Raw genomic sequence first — 15,144 nt, forward strand, 5'->3', positions numbered from 1 at the left:
CAATTCGCTGACTGACAGAAGAGGCATTGCCACCTTTATTACCAGGAGAGTCAGCATACAATCATCTTCTGTACATATTCAATTAAATAAGTACAAAAAGGGTGTCTGTTAATCACAAAATGCAACTATAATCTACTAATGATGTGCCAATGTATTCTATGACTATACTGTATAACGTAATCATTTCACTGTGGAGGATTCATCTCCAAGTGATTCTTATGAATACAATGAGTTTCATAATAAAGGTGTTATATATTTTTTTAAAGTCCAATCATGATAATTTAGGACATCTAGGCAGGTGTTTGGAGAGGTGCTTTCCGAGTGAAGCTGAAAAGGCAGAGGGGCAGGGATACGGTCTCTCCCCTGTGTGGGTCTTTATGTAGACTTTGACTTTGTTCATAAAAGCGCTCCCCACATTCTTGCCAGGAGTATGGCTTCATATCAAGATGAGTCTGGCTCCTCATGTGACTGGTCAGAGAACCATAGTGGTTAAACCGGTTGGAGCATTCAAGGAATTCAAAAGGCTTTTCCCCAGTGCAGAGGAGCTTGTGTTTAGACAGATCCCCAGACTGAGTGAAGCTTTTACCACACACTACAGGTGTATGGTTTCTCACCTGTGTAAGTCAGATAATGTTTTTTTTAAGTATGAGAGTCTAAAAAACTGCTTGCCACACACTGTGCAGTGGTAGGGCCTCTCCCCAGTTTGTGAGCGCATGTGTAACTTCAACAACCCAAGCCTCAAGAACTCCCGCCCACAAATCCCACAGTGGTAGTTCTTCTCGTTGCTGTGGATCTCAGTTTAAGATAAACTTTGTCATCGAAGTTTTTACCACACACAGAAAGGTCTCTCCCCTGAGTGTGTTCGCAGGTGAAGTGTCAGATGTGCCCTTCTTGCATACTGCTTGTCTCATTGGAAGCAGGAGAACTTCCTCTCACCAGTGTGAACAGACAGGTGAGTCCAGAGGAGCGACTTCTGTTTGAAAGCCTTCCCGTAGTACCGGTATTTGAACGGCTTGAGTCCCGAGTGTATTAACAAGTGATAACGGTAACTGCTGTTCTCTGAGAAGCGCTTGCCGCACTCCTTGCATTTATAAGGCTTCTCTCCGGTGTGGATGAATATGTGAATGTCCAGGCTCATAGGAGTACTGATGACTTCCCCAGACTCCCAGACAGACCACAGGCTTAGTGTCCTTAGATTTAGAGCCCTCTGGTTCATGACACCGGTAAGGCCCCAGTCCCCAGCAATTCTCAAAGCTTTTCCCACGGTCGGAGCAACCAATGTGTCCAWTGGTGTGAAAAACTGCCATTTTGTGCAAATTCTTGCAGTGCTTCAGCAGGGTGCCCAGGTACGAAAATCTGCAGGCATAGGTGGAGTTTCCCCGGAACGCCGGGGGGACGGGCAGGTTTCTGAGGAAGGGCAGAGGGGTGGGCCTGGCATGTGTGGATGTCTAGCTGTCATGGGGTGTGGAATATACAGCTACAGTGGGAACATCTGTTTGTGAGGGCGTATACTGTTTTACTCTTTGAGACGTGGCTTTTCAACATGGCCAGGTACTGCTTCTGGTGTTTGGTCTTGATGTGGTTCTCCAGGAAGTAACAGTCAGTGAAGGAGATGGTGCAGTGTGGACAAGGTAAGAACTTCAGAGAAGAGACTGAGGTAGAGGGATAGAGGTGGAAGGAGGGACAGAGAGGTGGAAGGAAGGTAGAGAAAGAGAACATAATAAATAAATAATCCCAGTTGAGATCAAATTAAAATCTTCAGTAATTCATCAACCATTTAAACTGCAATGTTGCGACTAGACTATGTATGAACAGTTTGTCCTACCTTGATTGTTATCTTCATCCCTTCTGGCAACCGTCTCATCCTTCACCAAACATACTTTTCTCTCAGTCTGAGAAAAATCTTAACCACCACTTTATAGATTAGAAAGTTGAAGAAACCACAGTAAGCATAAACCAACAATCTAATTGCTCTTGTCTAGTTACTAAATGTCACATGTTGGGAACTATTACTAACTCCTCTTACATTAGATAATCTTGTTAGTATCACCACAGGACTCCTCCATATCCTGCTACACCTGGTCGGTGGGGTGGAATATGTTTGATGTTATTTGATGTGCTTTTGCTTCTCCAGCAAGGAACGTTTGGAATGGTCAGTCACCCATTTCCATCCTTTCAAGGTATGTTGGTTCTTTATTTATTTGGGTGGAGTTGAAAGTAACCCAATTAATGTAGAACTGTTTAGTTCTCTTGGTTCTGTTACATTGCTTTTTCCCAGATGTGTTATTCATCTTGTAGACTTGAATCCACACCTTCCTTTTCCTTTGAATTATGTGGAAAGACCAGTTGGGATAAGGGGACAACACAATTTCTCATCCCTGGATTTAGGAACAATTTCCAAACGATATTTTGCGCAGACTCGTTGATGTCTTAATCTAAACAGGAAGCCTGTCRGACCACAGTGCAGCTGTAAGGAATCGTATGGTCAGAATCTATTCTGGCTAAGAACAATGTTGAACGTGGCCTGCGCAGTCTCTGCGCAAATATGAACCCACGAAAGAGCAGTCCGTCAATCACTTCCGGGGTCAACAAATCTTCCACAGGAAGGTTATCTAACTAACTTGTACAATGAGGAAGATCATATGAAACATTATCATCACATTGGTAAGACTTTGTTTTCAGAGAGACTAGCTAGCTATATTCTGTAGGGAATGCAGTCAGGACTAAGCAATGTTACGATAGCTGTTTGCTGTCATGTGAAAGGGCATAGGGTTGTGTAACTGGACTGACTGAGCTAGCCATGCTATGCTGTTTTAAAAACGCTGTGGTTGCACAGTTGGTTATCATGCTAGTTACATCAGACATACATGTTGGGATGCCGGGTAACAAGAAAGAGACCGGGGTGTTGTAATCGATTTGTATATCAATTAACTAGATTACGTGACTGTCAATCTGGTTTAGACCACCTATAACTGGCCAGCACCAACCAACACCACATTTCTCTCTTCCTCTCTTGCAATATGTTTCCTCTATAAAGTTAAGGTGAAGTGACATCCTATCGCAATGAGCGTCCCTTGTCTACTGTCCACGGCTGCTCGAAGCTTCACATTGCCGGGAGCGTCCGGTGTGCTGCTACGCGGGTTCCGTGTATTGTGCACTTGTTCGATCACAAGGTGAGTTGAGTTCCATCTCGAATATGTCGAGTATTGTTGCGGTCAGGTGGCCGTTCACCACTGTCATTGTTGAGGGTTAGGAGAGGCCCGTCTGTGACTGATTGTGCAGCTACTACACTTTTGCCACTTCTTTTCCAACACCAGAGCCTCCATACACCCAGAACTACTCGCCTGTTTTTAGATTATGATTTACTTAAAGTTTGTTGGACCCAGCTGACAATAGGTAAAAGTCAATTTGCCGTTTGTGTTTTGACATCTGCACACAGGTCAGACTGCAGTGTCTTTATAGGTGCCATTGAGGTTATAGCCTTATGTAACCTTTGAGGTGATCAGCTTGGCTGCATTATTTTCTGATAGATGGACATGTTTAAATAAAGTAGGCATTTTTGTTGTCTTTTCAGGAAAATGTCATCCAGAAGACAAATGGACCATCTAGAGAGGACAGCCAGCAACTACAGACAAGATGTGAGTGACCATCCAGCTGTGTTCGTACTATAGCAGCAGAACTGTGGCTTATGCCATTCAAAGCTGAAAACATTTTTGGGCTACATTCTGTTTCATCACGAGACGGTCAATTGCTGAGACAGTTTTCCTTGTCTTTATGCTATAGGTTAGTAGTGTACAGAGTCTTAACTATTGCCACAGGTTACAATTGTTCATATTCATGATTGACAGGTTATTTAATTTGTAAAGTTTGTGTGTCTGTCTGTGTCAAGGGTGTATATCCGGCGCAGGTATGTGGCATCATGGACGAGTCTGAGACAGTGAAACGCCTCCGGCTAGCTGTCCATCCAGACTTCACTTTCAGAGCTGGCCAGTGGTGAGTAGTACAGTACTGTGTCGTTTGTTTGGCTACATTCGTAGCTCATTGTAAGGATTCTGAATACAGCATAACACCAATGGCTTTGGGGAGAGGCTGCTTACACCTATCCAATCCTTTCTGATCTGCACAAGCGCGAAGTGGTATGTTGTAGGTATGGGTAGATACTAGGGTTGGAAAGGTATTCATACTGAACCGTTCGGTATGGGGACCTCGGTTCAACCGCACTGTGAACCCGAATGAATGAATAAATATAAACATTAAGGCTTGGCTATGCCTACACTGCGTTGTATGCCATTTCCTGAATAAATCAGAGCTGAAAAAAGATTGTAGGCTATTCCGTTAATTAAAACAACTACAGCCTATGCGCACGTTGTAATAAAAATTATAATCTTAACTGGCGGATTTCAAACTATCCTTTTGTGAGGCGCAGCCGGGAACTCTGTAGATGGCAAGAGGTGAGATCAATAAACCAGAATGGGAGGATCCTCCATCGTTTAAATCTCCAGTTTCGGGAACATTTTGGCTTCACAGTTGATTACAACGGCGATGGACAGAGTTGTGGATAAAACGTTTATAGTATGTTCTCCACTGCTCAATGAGAATAGCCTATGCAGAGTGGCCAATCACAAGTCATCAAAGTGCCACTACAGTCATAAGAGCCTCTGTGTGTGGCAAAGGAAGTTGGGAGATTATCTAATCAATGTAATGAAAATGCTCGAGTTAAAAGAGAAGTATATGCTACAACAAACGAGAGCCAACGGGTAGGATGCTATTTAATAATTTGAATAGAGGTGTTGTTATTTGTAACTAGGACAGGAAAAAAGCAAATGCAGACCCAACTAGCTTCTCTCCGTTTGATACAGTCAAGAGGGGTACTACGTAATCATATTGGATGATACAGTTGAAGTCGGAATTCCCAGTGGGTCAGAAGTTTACATACACTCAATTAGTATTTGGTATGATTGCCTTTAAATTGTTTAACTTGGGTCAAACGTTTTGGGTAACCTTCCACAAGCTTCCCAAAATAAGTTGGGTGAATTTTGGCCCATTCCTCCTGACAGAGCTGGTGTAACTGAGTCAGGTTTGTAGGCCTCTTTGCTCGCACATGCTTTTTTCAGTTCTGCCCACACATTTTCTATAGGTTTGAGGTCAGGGCTTTGTGATGGCCACTCCAATACCTTGACTTTGACTTTAAGCCATTGCCACAACTGTGGAAGTATGATTGGGGTCATTGTCCATTTGGAAGACCCATTTGCGACCAAGCTTTAACTTCCTGACTGATGTCTTGAGATGTTGCTTCAATATATCCACAGAATTTCCCTTCCTCATGATGCCATCTATTTTGTGAAGTGCACCAGTCCCTTCTGCAGCAAGCACCCCCACAACGTGATGCTGCCACCCCTGTGTTTCACGGTTGGGATGGTGTTCTTCAGCTTGCAAGCCTCCCCCTTTTTCCTCCAAACATAATGATGGTCATTATAGCCAAACWGTTCTATTTTTGTTTCATCAGACTGAGGATATTTCTCAAAAAAGTACCATATTTGTCCCTATGTGCAGTTGCAAACGGTAGTCTGGCTTTTTTATGGTGGTTTTGGAGCAGTGGCTTCTTCCTTGCTGAGCGGCCTTTCAGGTTATGTTGATATTGGACTCGTTTTACTGTGGATATAGATACTTTTGTACCTGTTTCCTCCAGCATCTTCACAATGTCCTTTGATGTTGTTCTGGGATTGATTCGCACTTTTCGCACCTAAGTACATTCATCTCTAGGAGACAACGCATCTCCTTCCTGAGTGGTATGACGGCTGCGTGGTCCCATGGTGTTTATAATTGAGTAATATTGTTTTGACAGATGAACGTGGTACCTTCAGGCGTTTGGAAATTGCTCCCAAGGATGAATCAGACTTGTGGAGGTCTACAATTTTTTTTCAGAGGTCTTTGCTGATTTCTTTTGATTTTCCCATGATGTCAAGCAAAGAGGCACTGAGTTTGAAGGTAGGCTTTAAAATACATCTACAGGTACACCTCCAATTGACTAAAATTATGTCAATTAGCCTATCAGAAGCTTCTAAAGCCATGACATAATTTTCTGGAATTTTCCAAGCTGTTTAAAGGCACAGTAGTGTATGTAAACTTCTGACCCGCTGGAATTGTGATACAGTGAAATAATCTGTCTGTAAACAATTGTTGGAAAAATTTATTGTGTCATGCAAAAGTAGATGTCCTAACCGACTTGCCAAAACTATAGTTTCTTAACAAGAAATGTGAGGAGTGGTTGAAAAACGAGTTTTAATGACTCCAACCTAAGTGTATGTAAACTTCCGACTTCAACTGTAAATAACCTAGCTATGACAAGCTAGAAGTTAGTCTACTAGCGCAAATCGGCTTGTTTGGTTACTACCTGGCTTAGAGTACACAAGGCCCCTCCTCCGCCTGCTCTCCCTAGCGCTGTATCAGCTCTGGTTAATAAAATAGCTTACAAGTGGACTTGTCTGTTGCTTTCTTCACTCAAAATCGACCACGTCTATATGGAACTGGTTGTCTTCGGGTCCGTTTGGAACACGTCTCTATATTAAAACATTTATTTATGTATATTTGTCTTGGTGCGAAAGCCCCAGGTCCATTTTGACCTCTACTTTTGGGCCAACATAACAGTCCCTGTCACAAGACAATTCCAGGAACATTAGGAATGTCACAGAAACTGGACTTGGCCACAAATAGGGTGGTATTTAATTTAGAGTATTTTGCCAAATAAACATTACCTACAGTAACTGTTCGAATTTCATTTTTCCACTGTACTGTAACTGAACCGTGACCCCAAAGCCTCAATATGTACCAAACCATGGTTTTGGTCAACCATTACACCCCTAGTAGATACCAATAATCTACACTACCGTTCAAAAGTTTGGGGTCACTTAGAATTGTCCTTGATTTCTATCAAAACATACATGAAATGAGTTGCAAAATGAATAGGAAATATAGTCAAGACGTTGACAAGGTTATAAATAATGATTTTTAATTGAAATAATAATAATTGTGCTTTTGTCAATGAATCCTCCATTTGCACCAATTACAGCCTTGCAGACCTTTGGCATTCTAGTTGTCAATTTGTTGAGGTAATCTGAAGAGATTTCACCCCATGCTTCCTGAAGCACCTCCCACAAGTTGGATTGGCTTGATGGGCACTTCTTACGTACCATACGGTCAAGCTGCTCCCACAACAGCTCAATAGGGTTGAGATCCGGTGACTGTGCTGGCCACTCCATTATAGACAGAATACCAGCTGACTGCTTTTTCCCTAAATAGTTATTGCATAGTTTGGAGCTGTGCTTTGGTTCATTGTACTGTTGTAGGAGGAAATTGGCTCCGATTTAAGCACCGTCCACAGGGTATGATATGGCATGGTGTGGCAAAATGGAGTGATAGCTTTCCTTCTTCGAGATCCCTTTTACCCTGTACAAATCTCCCACTTTACCACCACCAAAGCACCCCCAGACCATCACATTGCCTCCACCATACTTGACCGATGGCGTCAAGCACTCCTCCAGCATCTTTTCATTTTTTCTGCATCTCACGAATGTTCTTTGTGATCCGAACACCTCAAACTTAGATTCGTCTGTCCATAACACTTTTTTTCCAATCTTCCTCTGTCTAGTGTCTGTGCTATTTTGCCCATCTTAATCTTTTATTTTTCTTGGCCAGTCTGAGATATGGCTTTTTCTTTGCAACTCTGCTTAGAAGGCCAGCATCCCGGAGTCGCCTCTTCACTGTTGACGTTGAGACTGGTGTTTTGCGGGTACTATTTATTTAAGCTGCTAGTTGAGGACTTGTGAGGTGTCTTTCTCAAACTAGACATTCTAATGTACTTGTCCTCTTGTTCAGTTGTGCACCGGGGCCTCCCACGCCTCTTTCTATTCTGGTTAGAGCCAGTTTGCGCTGTTCTGTAAAGGGAGTAGTACACAGCGTTGTACGAAATCTTCAGTTTCTTGGCAATTTCTCGCATGGAATAGCCTTCATTTCTCAGATCAAGAATAGACTGACGAGTTTCAGAAGAAAGGGCTTTGTTTCTGGCCATTTTGAGCTTGTAATCGAACCCACAAATGCTGATGCTCCAGATACTCAACTAGTCTAAAGAAGGCCAGTTTTATTGCTTCTTTAATCAGGACAACAGTTTTCAGCTGTGTTAACATAATTGTAAAAGTGTTTTCTAATGATCAATTAGCCTTTTAAAATGATACACTTGGATTAGCTAACACAGCGTGCCTTTGGAACACAGCAGTGATGGTTGCTGATAATGGGCCTATGTAGATATTCCATTAAAAATCAGCCGTTTCCAGCTACAATAGTCATTTACAACATTAACAATTTCTACACTGTATTTCTGATCAATTTGATGTTATTTTAATGGACAAAAACAATAGCTTTTATTTCCAAAACAAGGAGATTTCTAAGGGACCTGAAACTGTTGAACGGTGTCACTTAGAAATGTCCTTGTTATTGAAAGAATTTKATTTTTTTTGTCCATTTTAATGAAATAACATCAAATTGATATGTATGTATTATAAACACTAGGTGACTGATGGGGGGGCGCTTTGTTGAAGCCACCTTGCCTCCATCTTGGCACTCCCCCACCGTTGTAAAAAATGTTTTGGAAACTACAGAAATATATTTATTCATGTCTACATTAGTTTTTTGCCACATGTATATTACAGACACCTTTAATGCATACTTTTACATTATGTTACCTGATCATAAAAATGAAAAAAGATATACACTGAACAAAAATTTAAGTGCAATATGCAACAATTTCAAAGATTTTACTGAGTTACTGTATAATCAGTAAAAGGAACAGTAAATCAAATCAAAGTTTATTTGTCACGTGCGCCGAATACAACAGGTGTAAACCTTACAGTGAAATGCTTACTTACAGGCTCTAACCAATAGTGCAAAAAAGGTGTTAGGTGAACAATAGGTAAGTAAAGAAATAAAACAACAGTAAAAAAATAAATAACAGCGATGCTATATACAGTAGCGAGGCTACATACAGACACCGGTTAGTCAAGCTGATTGAGGTAGTATGTACATGTAGATATGGTTAAAGTGACTATGCATATATGATGAACAGAAAGTAGCAGTAGCGTAAAAGAGGGGTTGGCGGGTGGTGAGTGGGACACAGTGCAGATAGCCCGGTTAGCCAATGTGTGGGAGCACTGGTTGGTCGGGCCAATTTGAGGTAGTATGTACATGAATGTATAGATAAAATGACTATGCATATATGATTAACAGAGTAGCAGCAGCGTAAAAAGAGGGGMMGGGGGGGGGGGGGGCACACAATGCAGATCGTCCGGGTAGCCATTTGATTACCTGTTCAGAAGTCTTATGGCTTGGTGGTAAAAACTGTTGAGAAGCCTTTTTGTCCTAGACTTGGCACTCCGGTACCGCTTGCCATGCGGTAGTAGAGAGAACAGTTTATGGCTGGGGTTTTTGACAATTTTTAGGCCCTTCCTCTGACACTGCCTGGTATAGAGGTCCTGGATGGCAGGCAGCTTAGCCCCAGTGATGTACTGGGCTGTACGCACTACCCTCTGTAGTGCCTTGCGGTCGGAGGCCGAGCAATTGCCGTTCCAGGCAGTGATGCAACCAGTCAGGATGCTCTCGATGTTGCAGCTGTAGAACCTTTTGAGAATCTCAGGACCCATGCCAAATCTTTTTAGTTTCCTGAGGGGGAATAGGCTTTGTCGTGCCCTCTTCACGACTGTCTTGGTGTGTTTGGACATTTCTAGTTTGTTGGTGATATGGACACCAAGGAACTTGAAGCTCTCAACCTGCTCCGCTACAGCCCCATCGATGAGAATGGGGGCGTGCTCGGTCCTCCTTTTCCTGTAGTCCACAATCATCTCCTTAGTCTTGGTTACGTTGAGGGATAGGTTGTTATTCTGGCATTCTCACATAGGTGTTCCTTTGGTCCAGGTGGGAAAGGGCAATGTGGAGTGCAATAGAGATTGCATCATCTGTTTGGGCGGTATGCAAATTGGAGTGGGTCTAGGGTTTCTGGGATAATGGTGTTGATGTGAGCCATTACCAGCCTTTCATAGCACTTCATGGCTGCGGACATGAGTGCTACAGGTCTGTAGTCATTTAGGCAGGTTACCTTGGTGTTCTTGGGCACAGGGACTATGGTGGTCTGCTTGAAACATGTTGGTATTACAGACTCAATCAGGGACATGTTGAAAATGTCAGTGAAGACATGCCAACAGAACAGTAAAAGGAAATCCGTGAATTGAAATAAATTCATTAGGCTCTAATCTATGGATTTCACATGACTGGTAATCCAGATATGCATCTGTTGGTTACAGAGACCTTTAAAAGAAGGTAGGAGCATGGATCAGAAAACCAGTCAGTATCTGGTATGACCACCATTATCCTCATGCAGTGCGACACATCTCCTTCACATAGAGTTGATCAGGCTGTTGATTTTGGCCTCTTCAATGACAAAGTTGGCTGGAACTGGAACACGCTGTCTTACACATCGATCCAGAGTATTCCAAACATGCTCAATGGGTGACATGTCTGGTGAGTAGGCAGACAGTGGAAGAACTGCAACATTTTCAGCTTCCAGGAATTGTGTACAGATCCTTGCAACATGGGGCCGTGCATTATCATGCTGAAACATGAGGTGATGACGGCTGTGAATTGCGAGACAATGGGCCTCAGGATCTCGTCACGGTATTTGTGCATTCAAATTGCCATTGATAAAATGCAATTGTTTTCGTTGTCTGTAGCTTATACCAGCACATACCATAACCCCACCGCCACCATGGATCCCTCTATCCCACAATAATGACAACTGCAGTCAGTACAAGACCCTGGTGAGGACGACGAGCAAACAGATGAGCTTCCCTTAGACACTTTCTGACAGTTTTGCAGAATTTCTTCAGTTGTGCAAACCCAGGTTCTTCAGCTGTCCGGGTGGCTGGTCTCAGACGATCTTACAGGTGAAGAAGCTGGATGTGGAGGTCCTGGGCTGGTGTGGTGTACATGTGGGCTGCGGTTGTGAGGCCGGATGGACGTACTGCCAAATAATCTAAAATTACGTTGGAGGTGGCTTATGGTAGAGAAATTAACATTCAATTCTCTGTCAACAGATCTGGTGGACATTCCTGCAGTCAACTGCACATTTTAGAGCTGCCTTTTATTGTCCCCAGCACAAAGTGCACCTGTGTAATGATCATGCTGTTTAATCAGCTTCTTGATATGCCACACCTGTCAGTTGGATGAGTTATTTTGGCAAAGGAGGAATGCTCACTAACAGGGATGTAAACAACATTTGAGAGAAGCTTTTTGTGCATGTGGAACATTTCTGGGATCTTTTATTTCAGCTCATGAAACATGGGACCAACACTTTACATGTTGCGTTTTTATATTTTTGTTCAGAGTAAAAACATTTTCCGTACAGTATAATTTGTAGAGATTACTAATGTTACTGTCCCCACTACAACAACCAAAAATACATAAATGCATGTAATTTTGTCCTTGAAACATTTAATTGAAATACTGTAGATTTCCATTCATTCCTATGGTGGACTGCTTCTACTGGGGAGTGCCAATATGGTTGACCGGTGGCTTCATTGCCTCTCAATCGCCCATACATAGCATCAGCAATCTAGGGTTTGTACACATCATTGGTAGATACAGTATTAGGGGAGGGGATTGTCACATTTCACCAATAAACCACAACAGAGGTACAGTTTTTTGCATAAAGACCACGGGCATAGAGGTTATGAAGTTTATTATTTGACATAGGCTGCTGTCAGTCATCACGCACGGTGAGCTCTTCTGTCCAGCTCTTGAACAATTATTTTATAAGGACTGTAATACCTTTACCAGGCACAAGAGGGAAGTGTTGCACAGAAGCTCTGTTATGTTTATACTGTACAGATACATTTAGTGTGTACATTTACTCTCCCCTGCCACTCTTTCCCAGGTCATTGTGGTAAATACAACGTTTTCTCAATCATCCCCCCGGTTAAAATGAAGGTACATTCATAAGTTGATCATTTTAAAAGACTAATAGATATGGCGACAGCAGGAAGCGGTTGGAAGTATTTGAAACCTGCGAGGTTATTTTAGACCCACTAACAAGCATTAGTATTGTAGCTATAAGCAAAGCACACATACATAAACATGTTTAATTTATGTTATGGAAAAGTACATTCAGTTCTCTAACTGTAATTATCAATTAATCACATTTATTTTTAAAGCTCTCTTCACATCACCAGATGTCAGTTTTTATACAGAACCCAGCCTAATCCCCCAAACATCTCCTTCAACTCTGAGGTCCATACTGCAGGTGGGCGTTTGTGTTGTGTAGAAACAGTAGGGGTCCGTGAGTTGGACGACGGCGTTCTGTAATGAATGTAAAAAGATGTAAATGCATTTGTTACACCACCTCCAGACCATATGGATGTTGTTCCTATTCTGACAGCTGGGTAGGAGGAGAGAGAAACGTTCAGGTGTCGGAGGGAGATGGAGATGGGGGGTAGGTGTAGAGAGAGAGCAGTAGATGGTTACTAGTTAGTATTTCCTTGGAGGGGTAGGTGGAGAGAGAGAGCAGTAGATGGTTACTAGTTAGTATTTCCTAGGAGGGGTAGGTGGAGAGAGAGAGCAGTAGATGGTTACTAGTTAGTATTTCCTTGGAGGCGTAGGTGAGAGAGAGCAGTAATGGTTACTAGTTAGTATTTCCTTGGAGAGAGAGAGCAGTAGATGGTTACTAGTTAGTATTTCCTTGGAGGGGTAGGTGGAGAGAGAGCAGTAGATGGTTACTAGTTAGTATTTCTTGAGGGGTGAAGTGGGATACATGGAGAGGCCTTAGAGGGAGGGGAGAGAGAGCAGTAGATGGTTACTAGTTAGTATTTCCTGAGGGTAGGTGGAGAGAGACGTAGAGTTAGTATTTCCTTGGGTAGGTGGAAGAGAGAGCATAGATGGTTACTAGTTAGTATTTCCGGGGTAGGAGAGAGAGCAGTAGATGGTTACTAGTTAGTATTTCCTAGGAGAGAGAGCAGTAGATGGTTACTAGTTAAGTATTTCCTAGGAGAGAGAGCAGTAGTGGTTACTAGTTAGTATTTCCTTGGAGAGTAGGGAGAGAGAGCAGTAGATGGTTACTAGTTAGTATTTCCTTGGAGAGGTAGTGGAGAGAGAGCAGTAAGATGTTACTAGTTAGTTATTTCCTTGGAGGGGTAGGTGGAGAGAGAGCAGTAGATGGTTACTAGTTAGTATTTCCTTGGAGAGGTAGGTGGAAGAGAGAGCAGTAAGATGGTTACTAGTTAGTATTTCCTAGGAGGGTAGGTGGAGAGAGAGCAGTAGATGGTTACTTATAGTATTTCCTTGGAAGGTAGGTGGAGGAGAGACAGTAGAGGTTTACTAGTTAGTATTTCGTCCTTGAGGGGTAGGTGGTCGGGTTGAGGTCTGAATGAGATGCAGAGATGTTACTAGTTAGTATTTCCTTGGAGGGGTAGGTGGAGAGAGAGCAGTAGATGGTTACTAGTTAGTATTTCCTTGGGGGTAGGTGGAGAGAGAGCAGTTACTAGTTAGTATTTCCTTGGGGGTAGGTGGAGAGAGAGCAGTTAGTATTTCCTTGGAGGGGTAGGTGCTTCTTGACGTTTTTCTTTTCTTTTAAAACTTGTGGAATTTTTCCCCTTTCTGTGGTGTGTGTGTGTGTGTGTATAAACAGAGATGTCATCGACACGTTCTGTACATTTTAAGATTTCATTTGGATCAGCGCTAGACTATTGGACACTTGTGTTTTATTGATTACTCTGTTTGAGTGTTTTTTCCCCTGCTGCGTGTGTCTGTGTAGGGTGGACTTCTTCATCCCTGGTATGGAGAAGGTAGGAGGATTCTCTGTGTGTTCCAGTCCAGGTCTGCTGCAGAAAGAGGGTGTCATCGAGCTAGCTGTCAAATACACACAACATCCCCCTGCACACTGGATACACACCAAGGTGTGTGTGCATTGAAATTAAAATGTTCACTTGTCGGTAGTGCCTCAAAATCAATCAATAGCTTTGTCAGTATTTCTGCTGGTCACTATCTGTTAATTGCTCTGTCTGTCTCTCTCCCTCCTCTCTGCTCTCTCTCTCCCATTGTGTGTAACAGCGTTTGTTCAGACGTAGCTAAACCGACGCTGCACTGGAAGTCTCTGAAATAGACATTTTCTCCACAATAGGGAGCAGAAAGCAGATCATTCTAGAATGTGGACACATCTCATACCTGAGCTATTTATCAGTACAAAATAATCACTCTCTCCCTCCCCCTCTCTCTGCTCTCGCCCTCTCTCTGCTCTCGCCCTCTCTCTGCTCTCGCCCTCCCTCTCTCTGCTCTCCCAGGCCCCTCTTCTTGCCTCGCCCTCCTCTCTCTGCTCTCGCCCTCCCTCTCTCTGCTCCCGCCCTCCTCTTCTGCTGCTCTCGCCCTCCCTCTCTCTGCTCGCCCTCCTCTCTCTGCTCTCTCGCCCTCCCTCTCTCGCCTCCCTCTCTCGCCCTCCTCTCTCGCCCTCCCTCTCTCGCCCCCCTCTCTCGCCCTCCCTCTCTCGCCCTCTCTCTCTCCTCCCTCCTCTCTCTCCTCTCTCGCTCCCCTCTCTCGCCCTCCCTCTCTCGCCTCCTCTCCTCCCTCCCTCTCTCGCCCTCCCCTCCTCGCCCTCCCTCTCTCGCCCTCCCTCCTCTCGCCTCCTCTCTCGCCTCTCTCTCTCTCTCTCTGCTCTCGCCCTCTCTCTCTCTGCTCTCCGCCTCTCTCGCTCTGCTCTCGCCCTTCTCGCTCTGCTCTCGCCCTCTTCTCTCTGCTCTCGCCCTCCCTCTCTCTGCTCTCGCCCTCCTCTCTCTGCTCCGTCCTCTCTCTGCTCCTCCCCTCCCTCCTCTGCTCTCTCCCCTCCCTCTGCCTCCCGCCCCCACTCTCTCTTCTCTCTTCTCTCCCTCCTACAGTGCACCATGGACTCCCATGTAGCGATGCGTGTGGGTGGTAACTTTTTCTTTGACCCCCTGCCCTCTGACCCCTCTGTGCCTGTTGTTGGTGGCTGGGGGCGTGGGCATAACCCTCTATACTCCCCATCCTGCTCCATGCCGCTGACCTGCTACGACAGAACCCCACTAACGCGGGAGGTGA

The 15,144-nt window shown here is 43.9% G+C and overlaps 1 protein-coding gene, 1 long non-coding RNA gene and 1 pseudogene across 2 annotated transcripts in view; 2 read left to right on the plus strand and 1 right to left on the minus strand.

Annotated features, from left to right (window-relative positions):
* Positions 1–12: 12 nt before the first annotated feature.
* Positions 13–2,651, minus strand: LOC111955767 (zinc finger protein 70-like; annotated as a pseudogene).
* oxnad1 (oxidoreductase NAD-binding domain containing 1) overlaps positions 2,556–15,144 on the plus strand; it is a 17,888-nt gene continuing 5,299 nt past the window's right edge. Inside the window, exons 1-5 of the mRNA XM_070436446.1 lie at positions 2,556–2,664; positions 3,038–3,173; positions 3,575–3,638; positions 3,890–3,993; positions 13,850–13,991. Of these exons, the coding sequence (XP_070292547.1) occupies positions 3,064–3,173; positions 3,575–3,638; positions 3,890–3,993; positions 13,850–13,991 (420 nt within the window). The 5' untranslated portion in view covers positions 2,556–2,664; positions 3,038–3,063. The remainder of the gene's footprint in view (positions 2,665–3,037; positions 3,174–3,574; positions 3,639–3,889; positions 3,994–13,849; positions 13,992–15,144) is intronic.
* Positions 12,721–13,365, plus strand: LOC111955902 (uncharacterized). Its single transcript, XR_011474532.1, has 4 exons — positions 12,721–12,841; positions 13,129–13,161; positions 13,214–13,285; positions 13,339–13,365. It is a non-coding gene; the product is annotated as an uncharacterized lncRNA (long non-coding RNA).

Source organism: Salvelinus sp. IW2-2015, linkage group LG31 (genome assembly GCF_002910315.2).
Source record: "Salvelinus sp. IW2-2015 linkage group LG31, ASM291031v2, whole genome shotgun sequence".
In the NCBI taxonomy this organism is placed as follows: Eukaryota; Metazoa; Chordata; class Actinopteri; order Salmoniformes; family Salmonidae; genus Salvelinus; species Salvelinus sp. IW2-2015.